Below are 23481 nucleotides of genomic sequence, written 5' to 3'. Positions count from 1 at the left end.
TCCCCGCCTCATGGAAAGTCATGAGGGTGCCGAGCGGGGCGGCGTTGCCGCCGTGGAGTTGGCAGGGCCCGGGCCCGGGCCCGGGCCGAGCGCTCTGGGTAACGGGCGGCTGAAAGGCTCCTGTCGGCCCGGCGAGATCTCCGCCTCAGCCACCCCCACCTCCGAGACTCCATGTCCTAGCACTGGGACACGCCTGCGAGAAGAGGAGATGGTGGAGGAGGCCGAGGCCGCGCCCGTTGCCTGCACCCAGAGAGTGAGGGAGGAGGAGGAGGAGGAGGGCGGCCGCCAGCAGCAGCAACAACAACAACAAAACTTGGACAACAAGATGGGCGAGCTGAGCACCGAGGTGGAGGGCGCCTCAGGGAAAGGAAACCTGGCCGCCTTTTCGCAGCACACGGTCCCGCCCCGGGCGCTCCAGGAGGACGGTAGCAGCCCCGCTCAAACTCCCGAGGGTGACAAGGAGCACAGTGCCAGTGACCAGAGCCTGCCCGCGGAATCTCAAAGCATCGATTCCCTCGAATCATTTTCCAATCTCAACTCCTGCCCCAGCTCTGATTTGAACAGTGAGGGGGCTGAAGACCGGGCCCTTGCTCTTGCTTTACAGACTGAAGAATACAATAGCAAGGACGGCGTTGCCAAACCATCCAGTTCGAAGGAGAGGTTCCCCGGACAGTCGGTCTATCACATTAAGTGGATCAAATGGAAAACGGAAAACACGCCCATTATTACACAGAATGAAAATGGGCCTTGCCCATTGCTCGCAATTATGAACGTTCTTCTTTTAGCCTGGAAGGTACCTGTAAATGTTAATATTAACCTGAGTGAAGTTTTCAATATCTATTCGGGTGTGGCTCACATCACACGACACTTGCTGGCATAAATTGCACTGGTCCAAAAATACCCTGACTTTTTAAAAATTCTTTTGCTTCTGTTCAGATCTCTGCATGACCTCACCCTTCACTATCACGGTAACCCCCTGCACTGAGGAGAGGGAATTCTAGAGCTTGGAATCTGTCCTGCTGGAGACACAATTGCCATTGGTGGGCAAACAACATGGGGGTGGGTGGAATCCACAAGGCCAGAGTTGAAAGTACAAAGCTCCTGAGCCTCTTTGCACATCCTGTCCAACTTGCTCCTAAAATCTACCCCTGCTTATGCTTTGTCATCTGCCTAGAAACATGAAAATAGGAGCAGACATAGGCCGTTTGGCCCTTTGAGTCTTCTCTGCCATTCAATATGATCATGGCTGACTCTCTATTTCAGTGGCATACTCCAGCACTATCCTCATACTCCTTATGCCTTTAGATTCTAGAAATCTATCTATTGATTCTTTAAATGTATTCAGTGATTTGGCTGGGGCGGGGGTGAATCTTCTGTTGGGGAGAATTCCATCAGTTTGCATAAAATCATCTTTGACTCAGTCATCTTCCAGCATATTGTGCTCATTTGAAGTCATGGGCTTCTTACTACATTGAAGGGGCGATGTACATGTAAGTTTTCATTGCATAAAACTTTGGTTCTTAAAATCTGATGGTTAATTATGCATTTTTATTGTAGATTAAACTTCCACCAATGATGGAAATTATTACAGCAGAACAGTTAATGGAGTACTTGGGTAAGATTTCTTTTACTGATATTCGGGATGTTTTCAGTTGAAATGAAGTCTTTATGTTTATCCAGTTTAGAAGCACTTAATGTGAAATCACCTGAGTCATTTGTTACTTTTTAGTTTTTCTCTTTGCCAATTGAAAACAAAAGCCATGTAACCTGGTATGTTGTAAGTAATTTATTGCAAAGTTCTGATTGCTTTTACAATTCAATAAAAGCAATCTGTAATTTGTTGCTGAAGATCATTAGGGTTGTGTCCTTGTGTCGTCTTCTGCTACATCAATGACATGCCCTCCACCATGGCAGCAGAAGTAGGGCTGGCTGATAATTTGGACAATTTTCAGTTTTGTAGTTGGTCAGATAAAGAAGTTAGGAACGAAGGCAGCCAAACCTGCACAGTATCCGGGCTTGATAAGTGGCATGTAACATTCATGCCATGCAAGAATCAGGTAAAGATCTTCAACAAAGGGCAGCCTAACCATTTCTCCAAGACATTGTGGCAATGCCAATATCCTGAGGGTCAACATTGACCGGCAACTAAATTGGAAGTATAAATCTCGTGGCTACTTGAGTAGGTGGGTATTTAGCAGTGAGTCACCCAGCTAACTTGTCAAAACGTCTTTGCTGCCTACAGTGCACAATAAAAAGTCTGACAACACCAGGTTTAAGTCCAACCGATTTATTTGATAGTAAACCTGGTGTTGTCAGACTTTTTACTGTGTTTACCCCAGTCCAACGCCGGCATATCCACATCATGACTACAGTGCACAAGCCAGGAGTGTGATTGAATGTTCTCTGCCTACCTGGATGGATACTGCTGGAACAGCACCCATGAAACTCAACACTGTCCAGTACAGAGCAACCCGCTTTACTGACCCCTCATTAATACGTTTAAATACTTTCCCCTTTTTCTACTACTCTACTGTGATTGCCAAGGGTGGCACAATGGTTAGCCCTGCTGCCTCTCAGCATCAGGGACCTGGGTTCGAATCCAGGCTGAGGTCACTGTCTGTGTGGAGTCTGCATGTTCTTCCCGTGTCTGGTTGGATTTCCTCCATACTCTGAAAGATGTGTTGGTTAGGTGCTTTGGCTATGTTAAATTCTCCCATCAGTGTACTTGAACAGGTGCCAGGTTGTGGCGACTAGGGGATTTACACAGTAACTTGATTGCAGTGTTAATGTAAGCCTACTTGTGACACTAATAAACGTAAACAATGTACACTGCTGAGAGATTCATTTCCACAAATCACTGGAAAGCAGTCGTAGGACAAGCTGATGAAGTTGTTAAATGCATGTTGCAACATTTGGTTTCATAAATGGAGGCATGGAGGAAGGAAGGCCAATCCTTGATAGAACATTGGTTGAACCTCAGTTGGAATATTTAGCCTAATTCTGGACATCACATTTCAAAAGCATGTCAGGGCTTTGGAGAGAGTTCTGAAGAGAGTTAGTGTACTTAAAGCAGGAATGAAGAACTACAGTTAACTGGAGACAGAAGTCGGTTTTGTTCCTGTTTGACAAAGATCTTGGGAAACTTGATATTGAGGCTCGATTAAATAAGGGGAGACTAATTTTGCTGGCAGGTAAAAGGCACAGACTTAAAATAGAGAAAAGGTCCAGAAGATGTGCAGGTTCGGTTAATTGGCCATGCTAAGAAATTGCCCCTTAGTATCCAGGGATGAGTGGGTATAATATGTAAGAATATGGGGGTAGGGCCTGGGGGGGATTGTGTTCAGTGCAGACTCATGGGCCGAAGGCCCTTTTTCTGCACTGTAGGGTTCTATGATTTGTAAGACTGATGAGAATTTCTTTGGTGTATTGAGTTAGGTATTGTATGAAGTGCAATGCCTGAAAGAAAATATAAGCAGATTCTGAAGGTATTTACTTGGAAATGAAAATTTGCAGAGCTTTGGGGCAAGGGCAGACAAGCCAGCACTGGCATGATGGATTGAATAGCCTCCGGAACTCAGATTTTTATGATGTACTGTAGCTCTCAAGACAGTGACTATCACCACTGGAAGAACATGAGCAGAACATACATGGCAGTATTATAACCTCCATGGTTCCTTTGCTCACCTTTGTGATTTGAACATGTATTGTTTGCTATTTCTTCAGTATTTCACAAAATCCTGGAATTCCCTATCTAAACAGCATCATGCAGAGTACCTTCACATAAGTTGTCGCTATTCCTTCAAGGAGGCGAGACCTCAACCACCACTTTGTGAAGGGTGGCGCAATGGTGAGGGCTGCTGCCACACAGTGCCAGGGACCCAGGTTTGATTCTGACTTTGGGTGACTGTGCAGAGTTTGCATTTTCTCCCTGTGCCTACGTGGATTTCCATTGGGTGCTGTAGTTTCCTCCTGCAGTCCCAAGACATGTTGGTTTGGCCAAACTAAATTGCCCCTTACTGCCCAAAGGTGGGTAGGTGAGATGGATTGGCATGATAAATGTGGAGGGGAGAGCCTGGGTGGGATTTTCTTTAGGAGAGTCGGTGCAGGCTCAAAGGGCTGTGTGGACTCTTTCTGCATTGTGAAAATTCTATGGTTCCATGGTTACTAGGGCAGTAAATACTGACTTTGGCAGGATATCCAGCGTGTTGACGAATGAGCTTTAGCAAGCACGATTCATTTATGTGAAATACCCATAATTATAATGGTGATATCAACCAAAAAAAGCTTGTGTTTATAATTTGCACTAAATTCTTAACGTCAGGTTCACCTCCCCAAGTCAATTCCCATGGCTGTTATCAAAATTGGAGGTTTTATTAATGTTAAAGCTAGCAATAACTAATAGCAATCTACCAGTTTCTTGATGCAAATAGTTTGGCATAAATTAGTTATGTTTGGTTGGATTTAACATGCTGGCTTGAAGTTTCTGCTTGGCGGCCTGGGTTTTTTGACAGATTTACAAAATCAGTGCAAAAGTTTGTGGAATTTTAAGTGCAAATTGCGTCCTGTGCAGATTGAATTTTGAGATTTGCTGGAAAACAAGCCCTGTCCAAACAGCACCCTCGGGATGAAGGAATCACTGCTGGGGGTTTCCATTAATTCTGGTCATTGCAGGACATTGAGGATGCTTCAGAAAAATAAACTGCCTTTTGGATGCAGGGATTATAGGAACGTGACTAAAGCCATTGCAAGTAATTTATTGTCAAATTTTATGAGAAACGGACTCTGGTGCTGCAACATAACCAGGAAATGATTCTAAAATTATTCTTGAGTCATTGTCAGTAAATTAAAAGCTGGTTACTCAGCTGGTAGTTTGACACTGCTAAATCCATTTTATGCTGTATTCGTCAAACTGCACTGAGTTACTGCTCTGAAATATACCATGGTTTATTTTTAAACCAAAATGTACATGTTTTAAAATGCAATCCAGTTGTCTGATTTTACGCTTGCTGAGGTTTAAGTGAAGTTAAATGGAGAATCAAAGAAAAAAATGGCACTTCGGAAATAGACGCCATGTGCGCTAGTTTTATTGATTGCACTCCCAGCAAAAACACTACCCTTGATATGTTTGGGAATAGGCAAAACTGTAATCAAGTATGGTAAGTGAAAAGACATTTCAGCCAAATCGTCATACCTAACCCTTCATAGCACAAGTTTTTTTTTTGAGAGCTCCATGAAGGGTGAAGACTCATTTGCACCAGCACGTGGCTAAAGATGTTGAGGATAAAAAAAAGAAAGTGGTTAGATAATGTCAAGCTTATAGCACAAAAGAATCTTTGAAAAAGTAACCAATTCCAGCTTTGAGGTCCTGCAGAAGAATGAGTAAGGGAAAAATGTGTTGAGTATTGATTTTAATCATGTAGGAAGAGTGCAAAAGGATAATTTGAAGCTTAAAAATAGCAGGAAGGTAATGCTGAGAGGAAGATTAATAGCGGTATTAATTTTTGAATATTGATTCACATCAATTTAATTGATTGCAAGAGAGTGAGATCACTTATTGGTTGATCTTTTTCTTGTATCTTGTCCAGAAGTGTAAGGAGTTGTTGGAACCAATCCTCTGCAATGGAGCAATGTTGAAGCCTTGGACTTTTTCAGCTCTTGGGGTCAAAACTATTTTGTATAGAAAAGGAAAGTGATTTACACAGTGGATTTAGAATGGTGATTGTACTTATCAGGAGAAAGTGTGACTTAAAAATCAAAACATGGGAGCTGTGACTGACCAACATGAAGACTGGAGTTCGTCAACCATAACACCAGTTGTAACTGGCTGAAATTAATGGGGTTCTGTAAACATTGAGATTGGAAAAATATTAAGCTGAAGAAAGTGTCATTAATAAATTTAGAATCCTGATGTTTATTGCCACTTTTAAGAGTAGAATGGAGATCACATTGTGATTCTGTTTTTGCTTATCAAGGAGTAGAGTTTCTGATCATTGGCTAATGAATCTGAAGGAAGCTGCAAAATGTAGAGTAAAACTGTTAGCAAAATGAGGAGGAGGCTCGGATGATGAGTGCAAAAGGTCATCAATAACACAGGGAGTTGATGGCACAGTGTTGTTATCACTAGACTATTAATCCAGAAACTCAGCTTATGTTCTGGGGACCCAGGTTTGAATTCCACCATGGCAGACAGTGGAATTTGAAATCAATATTAAAAAAAAGTTGGAATTAAGAATCTACCGATGATGATGAAACCATTGTCGAGTTGGCGAAACCCATCTGGTTCACTCATGTCCTTTCAGGAAGGAAATCTCCTGTCCTTAACTGGTCTGGCCTACATGTGATTGCAGATCCACAGCGATGTGGTTGACTCTCAACTACCCTCGGGCAACTATGGATGGACAACAAATGCTGGCCAGCCAGCAATGCCCATGTCCCACCAATGAATAGAAGAAAAACCAACAGAATGTCTGTTCTGAACCTCTGGTCTAATTTTGAGTTATCAACTACAACACACAGATTTAATAGGAAAGAGGATGGTCAGAAACCTGGTTTTGGTCAAAAGCCATGTTGTAAATTATTTGGAAGTACGGAGTGCCAGATACTGTCAGCGGCTTTGGAGCTATGTAAAGCAGTAACTTGATTTTCCTGTGTTGAAGAGCAGAGTTTCACAAGTATGTGACACAAGCTGTACAGTTGTCACTGAAATGGACATGCCAAAAGTCATCCTGGTGAGAAGACCAGACCAGAACTTTCAATTTAGCGAATGGACTGAACTCAATTTATTCAATTACCTGAAATATATTTATTTACCTTGTGCTGTTTCCAAGTTCAAAAGTTTGTACCTCTGAATATAAGCAATCAAGTCATGAACTAACCTTCCTAATATCAGTAATTAAATGATGAACTGAAGATCATTTAGACGTGAATGCTGATGACTGCATGTATAAATATTTCCCTGGTCGAGGAACTGTGATGTTCCTGTATTTTCCTGGTCTTAAGCACAGAAACTATAATGTTTGTAGGACCTATTTTCTGTGTCTCTAATTGAAATCTTGCCTTTCATGCTACAAAAGTCATTAGATTCACATCTCAACAATGCCATTTAACTCTGATCTCAAAGAGAGATGCCCAAAAGAGCAGTTTTCTTTAAGATCAGAGACAATTGCTTTTGCTTTGTCATTGACTAGGAGGTCTAGTAAATTTGTCAATATCTTTCTAAACGTTTGTAAACTGAAATAGCACCAGTTTCTCTTGTTTTAATGCAGTAAACCTGTTTTGAAATCTTGATGACATGTAACAAGGCTACATGTCATCGGCTTTTTGTATTAGCATTTTGTCTTGTACTGAGAAATCTAGAACTTGACTGTGTGGGATTTTCATTTCTGCACACTAATGATCGGTAATGAGTGAATTAAGGCACCTTTACTTACCCCAGTAACAGGTGCAGGCTATTGAACCAAATATTGAGGCAGTTGCACTTATATTTCAAACCATGAAAGTAAAGCAGTAATTAGAAGTGAATTTATTTTTGACTGTTTTAAAATCTAGCCTTAATTATTTTTCAGAACTTTAAAGCAGGTTTTGATAATTTGTCCTGTCATCTATTGCTAACTAATTTTACAAAAATATATTTCATTCAGTGAATTACATTATAAATGATTCCCTTAGACAAGTTTATATATTGTCCATCAATAGTATGAGCTTGAGCACATTTGGATCAAGAGTTGCCAATTGATCTGTAGTTTCTTGGTTTGTCTGTGAGGCAAGAATGCACATTACTTTGGAGTGCTGCAGATTTCTTGATAAACACCAGTTTCCCTTCATAATTACTTGCTAGAAACAGTCAGTTTTAATATGCTATGCCATTTTTGGTAACATGATTTGCGAGCATATTTCATCTCTGATCCTGAATGTACTCTTGCACTTGATGCTATCCTTGATTGGGAAAAGCTTTAGCTGGGGAATCTGGTAGCAGTTCCAAAATTCTGAAAGAAAAGGTGTTTCATTCCTCACTTTGAACTTAAAAGCCTGAATTTTACAGTGGTAGAGTCGTAGAGTGCAGAAGCAGCTCTTTGGCCCCCTCAAGTCTGTACTGACGTGCAAGAAACCCCTACCCTTGCACCTAATCCCATTTATGGTCACTTGTCATTATGACCTGAATGTTATGTTGTGCCAAGTGCTCATTCACATACTTTTTAAAATTTGTGAGACAACTCACTTCTACCACCCTCCCAAGCAGTGCATTCCAGACCATCAGCACCCTCTGGGTAAAAAAGCTTTTGCACTTGCCCCTCCTGCCCCTCACATTGGAATTGTCTCCACATGACTGACCCTTAAGTGGAGGGGAACCTACCTGATTCTACCTTCCACATTGTCATCTGTCATTTATATGAATAATGGATAATATTGGATTCAGCACCAATCCCTGTGGTACACCACTACATACTGACTTCCAATCAGTAAAGCAGTCTTCTGTCATCACCTCCTGTCTCCTGCAACTGAGCTGATTTTGAACTCTCTTTATCAATTTACCCTGAATTCTGTGTGTATTTACCTCCTCTGAGTCTCCCATGTGGGACCTTGTCAAAGTCATTGCATAATCCATATAAACTACATCAACTGCAGTACCCTTGTCTATATGCTTTATCACTGCCTCAAAAAATTCAATCAAATTTGTTGGTATAACCTAGCCAGTGATGAAACAACAGCAATTGTCTCTGATCTTAAAGAAAACTGCTCTTAGTGGGCATCTCTTTTCAAGGCCAGAATTAAATGCCATTGCTGAGATCTTAATCTAATGATCTGATGACTTTCATGGTGTAACTGTTTCCCTTTCTGGCATCAGTTTGAATTTGGCACCAAGTCAGGGGAATCTTGGCACCAGCAACATTAATGTCAGGTAATAATTAAAATAAAACAAACCAGAAGTAAAATGCAGTTAATATCCTTCACCTTTAAATGAATGCATGTGTGATTAAGTTAGAAACTGAAATACTAATGAGCTTTAAAAAAAACAAAGGAATTTTATCATTATGGCAAAAATTGATATGCACAAAATATATAATTAACTTGTCAGGGCCAGAGAGGTTGTCCAGATTAATTCTGTCTGACATTAAAGACCGAGTTGCACCCACCTCCAAAGAAGTGTCATTTTTCTGTGTTTTTACAGTGAGTGATGTAAAAAAGCCAAAATGCAGTCAGTTCAGTGCTTTATAAATGATCGCATTCTATACGAGATGCATAGAATTACTGATGGCAGCCTCTGCATTCCTGTTTCATCTATGCAATTGCAGACTGGAGATGCCATTGTCTGTTTTGAGCAGTAATGGTGGCCGAAGCTGATAGTTTTGCCTCATTACTTGTGCAAAATCCCAACTAAGCAATAAATTGTCGTCTTCAGTATTAGTTTTGATATTACTTGTGTTAATTTGATCTTGACAAATGCATGCTGCTATCCACTGTCAATAGAGGAAATAATAAAATATGAATTTGTGGTATGTGAGCCAAATCTCAAAAAGGGAAACTTGACAAGCGATCAGTTTTTTAGCAGAAGAAACTGTGTACTGAAGTAACAAACCATAAATTCTAGAAACATTTCTGGAGATTCTAACTAAATTAAAATATTTATTAAGAAAAGCAAGAAAATTCTACACGAGATTGCATTTACACAGTTAAACCTTGTACGTGCACTCGCACTTTGTGGAGGGAGATGTGGAGAAAGGAGGACATGGAAGTGACTTTGCTCCTGGAACTGGCCAGCAATAGATTGCAGCAGCAGGTGGTCAAGGGGATTGTCTGGTTTAACTGCCTGCACTTTCCTACAGTTGCATTCACTTCTGGTGTTCCTGAAAAGGGAGCACATGGTGTCTGCAGGCATAATTTGAGGCCTTCTCTGCTTGATGGTCACCACAGGGACTGGGGTGTTTTGTCAATCACTTTAAGCACATGTTATGATGTGGAGTTGCCAGCGTTGAATTGGGGTAGGTGCAGTCAGTAGTCTCACAACACCAGATTAAAGTCTATTTATTTGGTAGCATGAGCTGTTGGAGCGTTGCTCCTTCATCGGGTGACTCATCTAATGAGGAAGTGGTGTTCCAAAAGCACACATTGTTTTGAAGTTTTAAGTTTCCTTTGACATTCTGTTCAGTTTGATACTGCTTCCCTTTGAGGCTGCCTCTAAAAACCCCTGAATTGTTGATTTAGTTATTTGACTAGCCCAGCAAAAGCACACAGCCCCCACAATACTTCTTTACACAATATTCCTGTATGGCCCTGGAAATATTTGTTTAAAAACTTACTTCACAATATACATATCTTATTTGAGATTTGGAGTAACACACATTTGCAAGATATTGATTAAAACAAGCATGATATAATAGCATCAGCTTTTGGAGCATTGCCCCTTCATCAGGTGAGTGAAGAATTCAGGGCATATGTACGAACTCAATTACAAGATAATGGTTGGAATGCGAGCCTTAACAGGTAATCAAGTCTTTATAGGTGCAGACAATCTGAGTGGAGAGAAGGTTAAGCACAGGTTAAAGCGGTGTGAATTGTTTTCAGCCTGGATAGTTAGTGAGATTTTGCAAGTCCAGGCAAGTTACAGATAGTGTGACGTGAACCCAAGATCCCAGTTCTTAAGTCCTGGAGGTGTGGGGATAGATGGGTGCAACGCGCGTCTTCATTGATGATATGTTGAACGCTCTGGAGAAGATGTTGTAGCTTCTCTGCTCCAGGGAAGTACTGGATGACAAAGTGTACTCTGTCCACCTTCAACATGTTATTGATGAAGAGGAACATCTCAGCAAGGCCATCCCCACACCTCCACGACTTGCCTTCAAACAACTGTGCAGCCTCAGACACACCATTATACGCAGCCAACTACCCAGCCTTCAGGAGAACAGTGACCACGACACCACACAACCCTGCCACAGCAACCTCTGCAAGACATGCCAGATCATCAGTACGAATGCTATCATCTCATCTGAGAACACCATCCACCAGGTACACAATACATAGGCTTGTGACTCGGCCAACATTGTCTACCTGATGTGCTGCAGAAAAGTATGTCCTAAGGCATGACAAGGCAGAAACTATGACAATGAATGAATGGACACCATTTAACAATCACCAGGCCAGGAATGTTCCCTTCCAGTCGGGGAACACTTCAGCAGTCTAGGGCATTCAGCCTCTGACCTTCGGGTAATCATTCTCCAAGGTGGCCTTCACGACACACAACGACCAGGAGTCATGGAGCAGAAGCTGTTAGCCAAGTTCCACACATGTGAAGATGGCCTCAACTGGGATCTTGGGTTCATGTCACACTATCTGTAACCCCTATGATTTGCCTAACTAACTGGCCTGGCTGGAGACAATACGCACCTCTTTAACCTGTGCTTAACCCCCTCTGCACTGACATTGTCTGTATTTTTAAGTCTTGATTACCTGTAAAGACTTGCATTCCAACTATTATTCTGTAATTGAGTTTGTGTCTGTACATGCCCTGTTTGTGAATCAAACTCTTTATCCGATGAAGGGGCAACACTCTGAAAGCTTGTGCTAACAAATAAACATGTTGGATTTTAACCTGGTGTTGAGAGATTACTTACCCCAGTCCAATGCTGGCATCTCCACATCTTGATATAATAGATTTTCATGTCCAAATTGATGAGTCAGGCAACAGTTCATACTTTGGATGACAATCTGGGAGTTGCTATATATAAATAAAAAAAACAAATTTCTGCTATTTTTTGTTTTAATTACATGATCGAAACTTAGTATTACTTAAATCCGTAAGAGATCGAGAAGAAACAAACAAGAAAGCCATATAAATTGAGCACAGGTTTTGCATTGTTCTCAACACACCTTAATTTATCATGAAGTAGAACATCTTCCACTCCTAGTGTAACCCTTTAATGTGATTAACTATTCATTATTAGATGTCATATTTAGTTTTGGTGAATAGAACTTGAAAAAGTCAGTATCGGTGAATAGTATTCTCTATGTTAATTGCCTGACAACTGCTGTGTTTTCATGATGTCAATTAGTGCAGCCATTTATAGGTTCAGAAGCTATATTGAAGCTATGTATCTTGTACGAGACAGCTTGTCGCTGTAGGCATTGTGGAAGTGGTGCTTTGAGAATAATAAATTAGTGTTGTATTTGTTATAATTAAGGAAAAGCATGACTGCTTTGTGATCATTTGCAAACAGTTCAGGAGCTGTCCATATACCTCTAAACAGTTTTTTTACCATTAAAAGTTGCCATTTGTTACTCATCCCCAGGAAGTCTTGGAAAATTCAAGTTGCAAAACTGTGATTGACTTAAATCTCCTCTTCACTAACAATCTCAAATAATAAATAAACAATTTAGTTAACAACTTACTCAGGCCGCTTTGCTCTCTCAATTTCAACTAACAAAACCTGAAACCCAATTCCTTAACATTTATTGTAAGTTGGTTCATCAGCATCTTGGTTTCTGACCTACTCCAAAAGTATTAAAAGTTGTCGGGGGGGTGGGGGGCGGGAAGAAAATCCACAAAATGTAATAAATTCACCTTTCAGTACCCTCTGAGGGACCTGAGCTTTGATTCTTCAGCTGATTTGAACTGTTGTGCATGCATGAGCTTGATACAAAATCTTTTGCTTGTTCTACCTTATAAGTTTAAAAAAAACAAATCTGCAGTTACAAGCTGGAGTTGCAGAACTGTCTGTGCATGCTACTGAGTTTAAAACCCTTTTTCTATCAGTCAGATAGATATCCCACTGCTGCCAGAATTGATTTGAGTTTAGGGCAGCATGGTGGTTAGCACTGCTGCCTCACGGTGCCAGAGACTTGGGTTCGATTCCCGCCTTGGGTCACTATCTGTGCGGAGTCTGCACTTTCTGTCTGTATCTGAGTGGGTTTACTCCGGGTGCTCTGGTTTCCTCCCACAATCTGAAAGATGTGCTGGTTAGGTGCATTGGTCATGCTAAATTCTCCCTTAGTATTCCCAAACAGGCACCGGAGTGTGGAAACTAGGTGATCTTTGCAGTGTTAATGTAAGCCTCTTGTGACATTAATAAATAAATTAAAACAGATGTTTTTGTAGTTCCTAACTCTGCTACAGCTTTTTGCCAAGTTCTTCAAATTAGAGTGTTTCATATCTTGGCTTGTTGCTGAAGATGAAATAATCCCCAAACAATGTTAGATTCTTCGAGTCTCAGGCATATCAGGGAAAACCGCAGTGTCATATAAGAGCAGCAAAAGTTTTGACTCAACATTTGCTTAAACCTGTAGAAACAGAAAATGACAATTTAATTTTCATTTTAGTTCCATCATTGCTCACTGGTTCAGCATTTTGTCTTTTGTGTAGTGTAAACTTGTTTACCATTCTTATTGTTAGATCATTCTTGTCAGCTGCCAGTTTTTATAGAGCTGTAACATAGTAAAGCATCCTTGGTATTTTAGTTGTGTTAAGAGTGTCAATGGTGGCATTGTCACTAGACTAGTAACCCAGAGACCTAAGATAATGCTCTGGTTTTGAGTCCCACCATGGCTGAAAGTAATCTGGAATTAGAAGCCTAACGATTGTGAAACCTTTTGCGATTGTTGTAAAATGTCAACTGGCTCATTCATGTCCTTTTAAGGAAGGAAATCTGCCATTCCTATAAATGCACATCAGTGTGGTTGACTCTGAAACAAGCGAACTGTTCGAGGGTAGTTAGGGATGGGCAATAAATGCTGGAAGAAGTCTGACATAAATTGGTTGGACTTAAACCTGGTGTTGTGAGACTTCTTACTGTGTTTACTCCAGTCCAACGCTGGCATCTCCCCATCAATAAATACTGGCCCAGTGGTATTCGCATCCCATGAAGGAATTTTTAAAGATTACATGAACTTGAGTGATGCAGTTAAGTAGTAACAATTACGTAAATTAAGACATGTTTTGAGATAATGATAATGAAAGGATTAAACTTGTGGTGACATAGTTTATTTTCGATTCTAATATGAGGGCTAATGTGTTATTGATGTTGGAGAAAGTTAATCTAAAATGAGCAGAGGTGAAAGTAGTGATGAATGAAAGCGCTCTGATGGATGGAAACTAATTGACATAATGTATAAACGTTTTCAGCAGGTATTTAAGTTAATTTTGAGAAAGCAATATTTTGTTCCTGTATGTCATTTTAATTTCTCTTGTTGCAGGTGATTATATTCTCGATGCAAAGCCAAAAGAAATCACTGATGTTCAGAGATTAAACTATGAGCAGGTACTAATTCACCAATGCTGTTTATATGTCTGTAATCAATGGCGTTTTCCCAAAAGGAAAAGGACTGTAAGCAATCTGTATAAAACTGATACTACAAGAATTTCCAATAGATGTTACAAACTAACTGAAGGAACTGAGGAAATCTGCACGTGCTCAAATAATTCTTTGAGCTGGAGACTCTTAGTATTTTGTCGTGAAGCATTAGATTAGGTTTGATATGAATACTGTGAATTTTAATATATAATATTCATGGGTTCATTGTTGGAATTATCAGATTGATGAAAATTTTAATGTACTTTACCTCCAAGGCCCATACCTAAGAATTTGAAGTTCGAAATTGATTTAACATAACATAAGTAGGAGCAGGAGTAGGCCATCTAGCCCTTCGAGCCTGCCCTGCCATTCAGTAAGATCATGGCTGATCTGAAGTGGCTCAGTTCCACTTTCCCGCTTTTTCCCCGTAACCCTTAATTCCCTTGCCTACCAAAAACCTATCTACCCGTGACTTAAGTATATTTAGCGAGGTAGCCTCCACCACTTCAATGGGCAGAGAATTCCAGAGAGTCACCACCCTTTGAGTGAAGAAGTCCCCCCCCCCAAACCTGAGGCTGTGCCCTCTAGTCCTACTGTCCTTTCTGAGCGGGAAGAATATCTCTACCTCAACCCTATCCATCCCCTTCATTATCTTATGTCTCTCAAGATCCCCCCTCATCCTTCTAAACTCCAATGAGTACAGACCCAGTCTGTTTAGTCTCTCTTTATAGTCCAACCCCCTCATCTCTGATATGAGCCTAGTGAATCTCCTCTGCACTCCCTCCAAGACCAATATATCCTTGCGCAAGTGCGGCGACCAAAACTGCACACAGTACTCCAGCTGCAGCCTCACCAGTGCTCTGTACAGTTGCAGCAAGACCTCTCTGCTTTTATATTCTATCCCCCTCGCTATAAAGGCCAGCATCCCATTTGCCTTCTTGATCACCTGCTGCACCTGCAGACTGGGTTTTTGCGACTCACGCACAAGGACCCCCAGGTTCCTCTGCACCGTAGCATGCTGCAGCTTTTGGCCCTTTATATAGTAATCCCTCCTACTACTTACTATTCCTGCCAAAATGGATAACCTCACACTTGCTAACATTGTACTCCATTTCTGAAAAATGCACACCGATGAATTACCCCATTGACGTATTACGTCACTTTGCCAGCTATCTTTGATGCTTGGCTAATCTACTTTCCAGTTACAAATAGGGACACTAAGATCAATTGCACTGAAAATAAGATGAGTCCAGAGTTTAGTGCGAGGCTGAATCCTACAGAAGATTGTCTTTTGGTTAAATACTTGTAATAACTCATAGTAACTTACCTTGTGCATTTAGTCTGTGCAACATATTTATTTTAGACTCATTTAATTGGGAGTAAAGATTTTTCATGTTCCATTTTGTCATAAATTGTTCCACATATTTCCCAACATAGTTTTTAACTTGATCAGTCCCCTCATGCACTACTTGTATTATGTAGGATAACTTTAGCTTATATAGGAACCAGAGCATGGGACTGCTGCTGAAGCGATGCAACTTGACAGATTTCACAAATCAGACATTCCTGAGTTGCAAACTTAACTCTTCACACATTGTGTTACTGACAACAAAAAGTGTCCCAGGTGTACAGCATGCATAAATTAGAAAGAGACAATTGACATTGGATTGAAGATTGGCTGACTGACAAAGCAGTCTGTTAGAATAAATGGGTCCTTCTCTGGCTGGTGAAATGTAACTAGTGGGATGCCGCAGGGGTCAGTCCTTGGACCTCAACTGCTTACAATTTTTCTAAATGATCTGCAAGCATGGACAGAGTGTAACATAGCAAAATTTGCATCTGATACTAAATAGATCAGAAAGCAGGCAGTGAAGAGGATATAAAGCTTCTATGGACAGATATAGGTAGGCCAGAAGAATGGGCCACAATTTGGTAGATGGAGTTTAATGTGCATAAGTATGAGGTTATCCATTTTGGCAGAAAAAAATAGGCCAATGGAAAGCAGATCCAAAATGCGTCTGGGCAGAGAGACCTGGGTGTGTATATACGTAAATCTCAGAAAATTAGTATGCAGCTGGAACATGTAATAAAGAAGGCAAATGGGATGTTGTAATCTATTGCAAAAGAACTAGTGTATAAAAGTAGACAAGTGTTGTTGCAATTGTATAGGGAGTTGATTTGGAGTATTGTTAAGTTTTGGTTGTCTTACTTGAGGAAGGCTGTGGTGGCATTGGAGGCAGTTCAGAGGAGGTTCACCAGATTGATCCAGGTTTGAAGGGGTTGACACATAAGGAGAGATTAAATAGTTCGGGTTGTACTCGCTGGAGGTTAGAAGTATGAAAGGAGATTTGATCAAAGTATATAAAGTTTTAAAAGGGATTGATGAAGTAAATGTAGACAAAATGGGAGGCGATTAAATTATAGCTCAGGAACAGGCTCTTGGGCCGTCCAAGGTCTAGAACAAGACATCACAGGCATAGTCTGAATTGTTGAGTGGTTTCAAGAGGCAGATAGACAAACTTCTAATACTAAAAAAACGGGAAAGAAGGATATGAGGAAAAGGTGACGAGTTGGATTTGAGACCAGGGAAGATATCAGCCATGATCTGATTGAATTGTGGAGCAGGCTGAAATTGCCTACTTGTGCTCCTAATTCCTATGTTCCTATCCAGTTGTTCTTCTGCAAAATGCCTCTGTAAATGGTGTAAACTTGGTTTGACTTCAGCAATGTCGCTGCCCTGAAAGATCAGGATTCAAAACTCTTGTTGATTCATGTTTCCTGGCCAAGGAAAACAGGAGCCAATTTATACCATGAATGCCTGTGCAGTCTTGAGAACAATATCGCAGCTTAAAGTCAAATAGTCTGCCATCAATCTGTCATGCTGTCTGCTAAGATAGCAAAGAAATGCTTGTCAGAGCAGCATTGATGGGCTTGTCAGTGGCACAGTTGAAATTGTACTTGAAAACAAGTTGTCTCCTTTTTGAAAGAAGGCAAGAAAATTTGGAGAAATAAGGTTCTGCTCTGATTGAAACATTGATAATTCCTATTGAAAACTGATTCTTCTAGAAATGTAACAGAAATCCAAACCATTTCTCCTGTGCCTTCAGCTGAACTCGAGATTTATATCCTACTCATTTGATTCCCTTTACACTCAACTGACCACTCAACTACTGATTCTACAATTCTTTATTACACTGTCCCATTCATCTTTAAAACAGCACCCTACTCCTTGAAGTCCCTTTCTTGTCTTGTTTGTCTTCAACTATTTCGCTGATCTCTAACCACTGTTTTCAAAACATTGGCCTTTTGAGAAGGTGTTAGGAACCATCTTAAACTGATGCTGCTCTGCTTGCTGCCTCACAGCTCCACTCGTGACTCACTGCCTCCTTCACTTTCGCCATCCTGCTTCCTCATTGTCGACAGGCAGTGAATGAAGCAGCCAAGGGTTCAAAGTGGGGCGGTGAGTGAAGTGGTGATGCTGGGGAAGCCCAGAACACACAGCCTTCAGAATAAAGGATAAGCCATTCAGGACTGAGATGAGGAAGAACTTCTTCACTCGAGAATTATGATCCTGTGGAATTCCCGACCAGAGAAAGCTCTTGGGGCCAGTTTATTAGATGTTTTCACGAGGGAGTTTGACGTGGCCTTTGTAGCTAAGGGCTATGGAGAGAAAGTGGGAGTTGGATATTCAAAGTGCATTATCAGCTATGATCAGATTGAATGGTGGTGCAGGCTTGAAGGGTCAAATGGCCTACACTTGCATCTGTTTTCTATGGGGGCATAGTAATGACAATGACACTACTTGCAGGTGGAGTGTTAACCTACTTTTCATGTATACAGTGATGATGTCAATGGCACCTACTTCCTGTTCTGGTGTGGTGACAGGAGGTGCAGTGGAATTGTTCAGATGATTGCCATAAAAATCTTGATAATGAGATAGGAAATGTGAGTACTTCACACTGCCCTGAACTTTGGTTTTTCCAGTCAGACTAATTGCACTCTAATGAATTGGTATGTGGAAAATATAGTAATGCAAATTGGGATTAGCCATCTTGATCTGAGGGTTCAAATCATTTTAATCTGTGTTTTCAAAAATGTCTGTTTTGAAAAATTCCAGATGATGAATTAAAAATAAATTATTTGGCATAAAGCACATCTTGATGTCAAGGGACCTTTAAAAGTTGGAGATGTTCACGTTCACTCTATTAGTAAAATAGAAATAGTGTTAAGGGATTTGTATTGGTAAGCATTATAAATAAGGTCTAGTTTTGGATGGGTTTAATTCATTGTTTCTGCACTTGAAAGGAACCTATAGTTAGATTCATGCTGGACCAAGGTGTTTGTGTGGGGTTGGGTTACGTTTCAACTAATCTGCTTCAAGAGGGCGACAACGTGAAGAATAAATATTGTTGCCGGGGCATTGCTTAGTAACTGGGGCCTTGTATCGAGAAAGACAGGATTTATTTATTCTTAGTTTCTCACTGGGAGCCAGGGCAGTTACAGATCGAAAGCCGGAGAGGGAACATTTTTCAGCTCTGCTTGAAGCAGGAGAAGTTGTGTATTGGATTAACTTATTAGAAGGCAAGCTTCAGAGGAACTAAAGGACCGTTGGTTCTCGAAACATAGAAATAGAACCAAATATAGTTCATGGGCATCACAAACAAAGCTGAGAAGGTATTATTTGATAGGAAGCTAGAGAAAGATTTCCAAAGTAATCCTGAAGTTTGGGAGATCTTAGTAACATCTGTGAAACAAATGATGAAATAAGTGACAAATATTTATTGGTTTAATATCAGAGTTTGTATAATAGTGAAAGTCAGTCAAAATAAAAGAATCCTCGAGGTGTTGGTATAAAATTCTGGACTAGATTCATTGTTAACAGTAAAACAGAAGCTTTGTAAAATTTGGGCTAGAATTTGGAATGCAAATTGCTAATTGAGAGTATTATTAATGAGAAGAATTTAAAGCTTGTTTTTAGAAGTGAAGTTTGGGAACACGCATGATCATCTCGGAGGATTTTGAGGAGGAAACCACAGACAGTAACTTTGGTTAAAAGCAGCATGTATACATGACCACAGTCATCTGGTATACATCAGTGTGTTAATGAGAGCATTGTAGCGTCAAATGTACTGTCATAGCCATATTAATCTTAAAATCTGTATGTAATTATTATACTCAAGGGCAGTAAAAAAAGTATTGTATTATAATCCAGTGTTTTTTCTTGTCAAAACTATTTAGTGGTCTGGTGACTCTGTTCCTCCACGCCTGATTTAAAAACAAATATAAGTTAGTCTTGTGAGCCAGAGTTCTATTCTTAAATCTTCCCATTCAGTTATAACATCACCTGGGAACATAACAACTCACATTATTGGTTGTAGAAATCACAGATTTGGAAGATGCTGTCGATGGAGCCTTGACAAGTTGTGATAGTACATCTCGCAGATGGTGCTTGTTGAAGTGATAACTGTGTGGTGCAAGGTGAGAGATGTTTGGGCTGCCAATCAAGTCCTGTAGCTTTGTCCTGGATGGTGCAAGAATTCTTTTGTGTTTTTGGAACTGCACTCCAGTTATACAGGAAATATTTTATCACATATGCCTTATAGAAGAAGGAAAGGATTTGAGGAGTCGAGGTAAGTCACTCACCATAAAATACTCAGCCTCTGATGTGCTCTTGTAGCCACAGTAGTTACAAGATTGATCCCGTTATGTTTCTGCTCAACATTTACCTTCTACCATAGTGGTGGATTCAGTCATGGTAATGCCATTGAATGGCACTGGAAGGTGGTCGGATTGAATTGGTTATTACTTGGTACAGTGCCACAGTGTCTCTAGGTTATTATTCCAGACTTCTGGATTTCTAATCTAATAACATGACATTATGATGAAGGGAAGGTCATTGATAAAGTCATCAAAGATTTGAGCCTCGGAGACAGTTCTGAGCATCTCCTACAGCGGTGTCCCCGGAGCTAGGTCATTGGCCTCAAACGTTGTGCTGATATGACTTGAGCAAATTACCAATGATTTCAGTTTTACTTGGACTTCATGTCAAGGGCAGTCACTCTTTACTTCACCTCTGGAACTGAACTCTTTGTCCATGTTTGAATCAAGCCTGAAATCCATCTGAAGTTTCATGGCCCTGACAGATCACAAACTGAACATTGAACAGATTATTAATAATTAGATCTCTTTCGTAGCATTGTAACAATTTATTCGGTTATTTGGCTGATGATTGAGATTAGTCAGATAGGATATTAGCAAATAGTAATTGACCGGATTGATATTTTTTTCTCGCGTTTACAGAATGTCTGATTTTCATCTTTTATTCACAAAGATATTTTATTGGCAAAATGTAGTTAATTTTCTTATTTTACTGTGCTTCAGGGTAACTTCTAATCTTTTTACCAACTGTTTGGACGCTTTTTTTAACATTGACAGCTTTTTCTTTGTGTGATTAATTTTCCTCCTGATAGACTAGTTGTACCCAGAGACTGAAATGAGGCAAGGAAATAAAAACATTTTAATTTCATGAAGTGTGGAGCTTTCGTTCGTAAATTGATCATTTTAGAAAACCGTGTCATTTTGAATGACCGAGAAGGATCAAAATGTAATAAAATCTTCTGCACCTGGAGGATTTGCTCTTCAAGCACAAACAAGTGATGGAACTGTAAATGGCTGAGTTATGATGTAAAGTTGGTTCACTACTTTCTGAAATTAAATTATGGTGCAGTAAGAGGGCGCCAGTGAGGGAGCCTGAAAGCTGTAAATTGTATTTTCCTTGGGAGACTCATTTGTGAATTGAGTTTGCAGTTAATCATTATCTTCTGTTCACTTTAAGTCACAGACACTAAAGAGGGGAAATTCTTTTAAGAAACATTGTCATGCTGTCATGTTGTGTCCCACGTGACGTGGCCCTGCATAATGTTTTACCTTTTAGTTTTCTTCTGTTAGATGAATAAATCTGTTGGTGTTTCACATTAATGCAAATAAGTTTAGTTTATTTTGCACAATGCTTTATAAATATTGGAAGAAAAAACTCGAGCTCGATTTTCACTTCAGTTAGAAGTAGTCATTTGTTGCATTACTGATGGTGTCAAAAGTATTTTGTCTTGATTAGTTAAAGGATAAGCACAAAGTTACCTTTTTAAAAAAAAACCCACAGTACCCGATATTCACATGGATATTTCACATTCAAACATACCCGTACTCAAAATAAGGATTCCCATCTATAATTGCAGTTAATACGTGAGCCTTCTGTCCTGGGAAGTCTCCTGTACTTTATTTCTAGAACTGTTCTGTATATAGCTTGATGAATAACAGTATATACATAAAAATCTTGCATCATTTTATGTTGAATGAAACGGTCAGCCATGGGTTTTGGATTGATGCAAACAGAACTGTGCTATTTCTATCCACTTATTTGAGGTTGACTAATGTACAAAATGTGCAACTTTAAATCTGCAAAGAGACTGCTCTGGCAGTGGGGAAAGAAAGCTGCATTAGTGAAATTCGAAGTCGATGGGAGAATTCAAGTAGGATGCCACAATGGAGTGCAGAGCAGCCGTTAGCAGTATTGGTAAAGTGCAAGAGGACTGCAGTGTCACAGAGAAATGAAAAGCAGGCAATCGTGCAAGCATCCATTTAAGTCTAATGCAGAAGTTCTGTTGGGTTTGTTTTGCTCTTCCTAGTTGGAGAATAATATGTTTATTGTATCTTTATTCAAAACTTGAATCTTAATCTTCTAAACTTAAACTTAAAATTGAGTCTTTTGGGTTTGGGATCAGACTTGGCCATAATAGCTCAAACTACATCCAAGTGACATTGTGTAGGATCAAAGGTGATGAATAACTATTTGAATGAGTACCAATTTGCAAATCACTACGTTGAACAAAATTTTATGTTTTGCTTTGGACCCTTTTAAATTTGTTTTTAAATCTTTGAATTTTCCTTTTTCTGTTTCTGAAATAGAATATGAGTGATGCAATGGCCATACTACACAAACTGCAGACGGGACTGGATGTAAATGTAAAGTTTACTGGTGTGAGAGTGTTCGAATATACACCTGAGTGCATTGTATTTGACCTCCTTGATATTGCACTTTACCATGGATGGTTGGTGGACCCTCAGGTAAGAATAAATCCATACTAATATATTGCCCCCATCACAGCTCTTAAATTAGAAGCAACCTTTCATGTAGTGCCTTAGTAATTGCCTATTTGGAAATCCAAATTTACTACATCTACTAGTATCCCTATGTTCATCTTGCTTGTTAGATCCTTAAAGAATTGTAATAATTTTGTCAAACACGATTTCCTTTCCTCAAAGCCATGTTTACAATGCCTGATTATATTATGCTTTTCTACATGCTCAGCAACTACTTGCTTAAGAATGCATTCTTGTATTTGCCAGATGACAATTGTTAGGTTAACTGGCCAGTTATTTCTGCTTTATGCCTCATTCCTTATTTGAGTGGAGGTGTCAGATGTCTAGTTTCTCAATCCGCTGAGTGCATTCCAGGATCTCGGGGAATTTTGAAAGGTTAGAACCAATGCATCCATGATGGCAGCAACTACTCCTTTCAGGAACCAGGGTGCAGGCCATCAGGTCTAGGGCTCTCGTCAGCCTTTAATCCAATTAGTTTTCTTTGTACCTCTCTAATGAAGTGATTGTTTCAAGTTCTTTCCACTTTTTTGCCTTTTCATTTTCTACTAACCTTGCAATACATCCAGTGCCCTTCACTGTGAAGGCAGATATAAAATAGCTGTTCACACTCTTGGCCATTATTTCTTGTTAAGGTAAGGTGAGAGTGAATGCTGTTGACATCCAGGTAGCATTTTGCCAAGTATGGCATCAACGAGCCCCAGCAAAACTGGAGTCAGTGGAATTCAGGGAACCCCCTCCTCCGTTTGGAGTCATTCCTGGCACAAAGGAAGATGGTTGTAGTTGTTAGGAATCAACCATCTCTACTTGAGGACGTCATTGCAGGAGTTCTTCAGGGTAGTGTCCTCGGCTCAACCATCATCAGTTGCTTCATCAATGACTTTTCTTGCATCATAAGGTCAGAAGTGGGGATGTTTGACTCATCAGATACTAAAGCAGCTTATGTCCAAATGCAGCAAGACCTGGACAATATTCAGACTTGGGTTGATGAGTGGTAAGTGCCAAGCCATGACCACACCCAGCAAGAGAGGTTCCAATCATT

At 40.2% G+C, this 23481-nt stretch overlaps 1 protein-coding gene across 2 annotated transcripts in view; it reads left to right on the top strand.

Moving 5' to 3' along the window:
• mindy2 (MINDY lysine 48 deubiquitinase 2) overlaps positions 1-23481 on the top strand; it is a 68010-nt gene continuing 44529 nt past the window's right edge. For both annotated transcript variants that reach the window (XM_080214050.1, XM_080214049.1), the window contains exons 1-4: positions 1-793; positions 1558-1615; positions 14185-14249; positions 22248-22406. In XM_080214050.1, the coding sequence (XP_080070176.1) occupies positions 11-793; positions 1558-1615; positions 14185-14249; positions 22248-22406 (1065 nt within the window). In that variant the 5' untranslated portion in view covers positions 1-10. The remainder of the gene's footprint in view (positions 794-1557; positions 1616-14184; positions 14250-22247; positions 22407-23481) is intronic.

The sequence above is a fragment of the Carcharhinus amblyrhynchos genome, chromosome 28 (genome assembly GCF_965287045.1).
Source record: "Carcharhinus amblyrhynchos chromosome 28, sCarAmb.v2.hapA, whole genome shotgun sequence".
In the NCBI taxonomy this organism is placed as follows: domain Eukaryota; kingdom Metazoa; phylum Chordata; class Chondrichthyes; order Carcharhiniformes; family Carcharhinidae; genus Carcharhinus; species Carcharhinus amblyrhynchos.
This window is presented reverse-complemented; position numbering and strand designations above follow the sequence as displayed.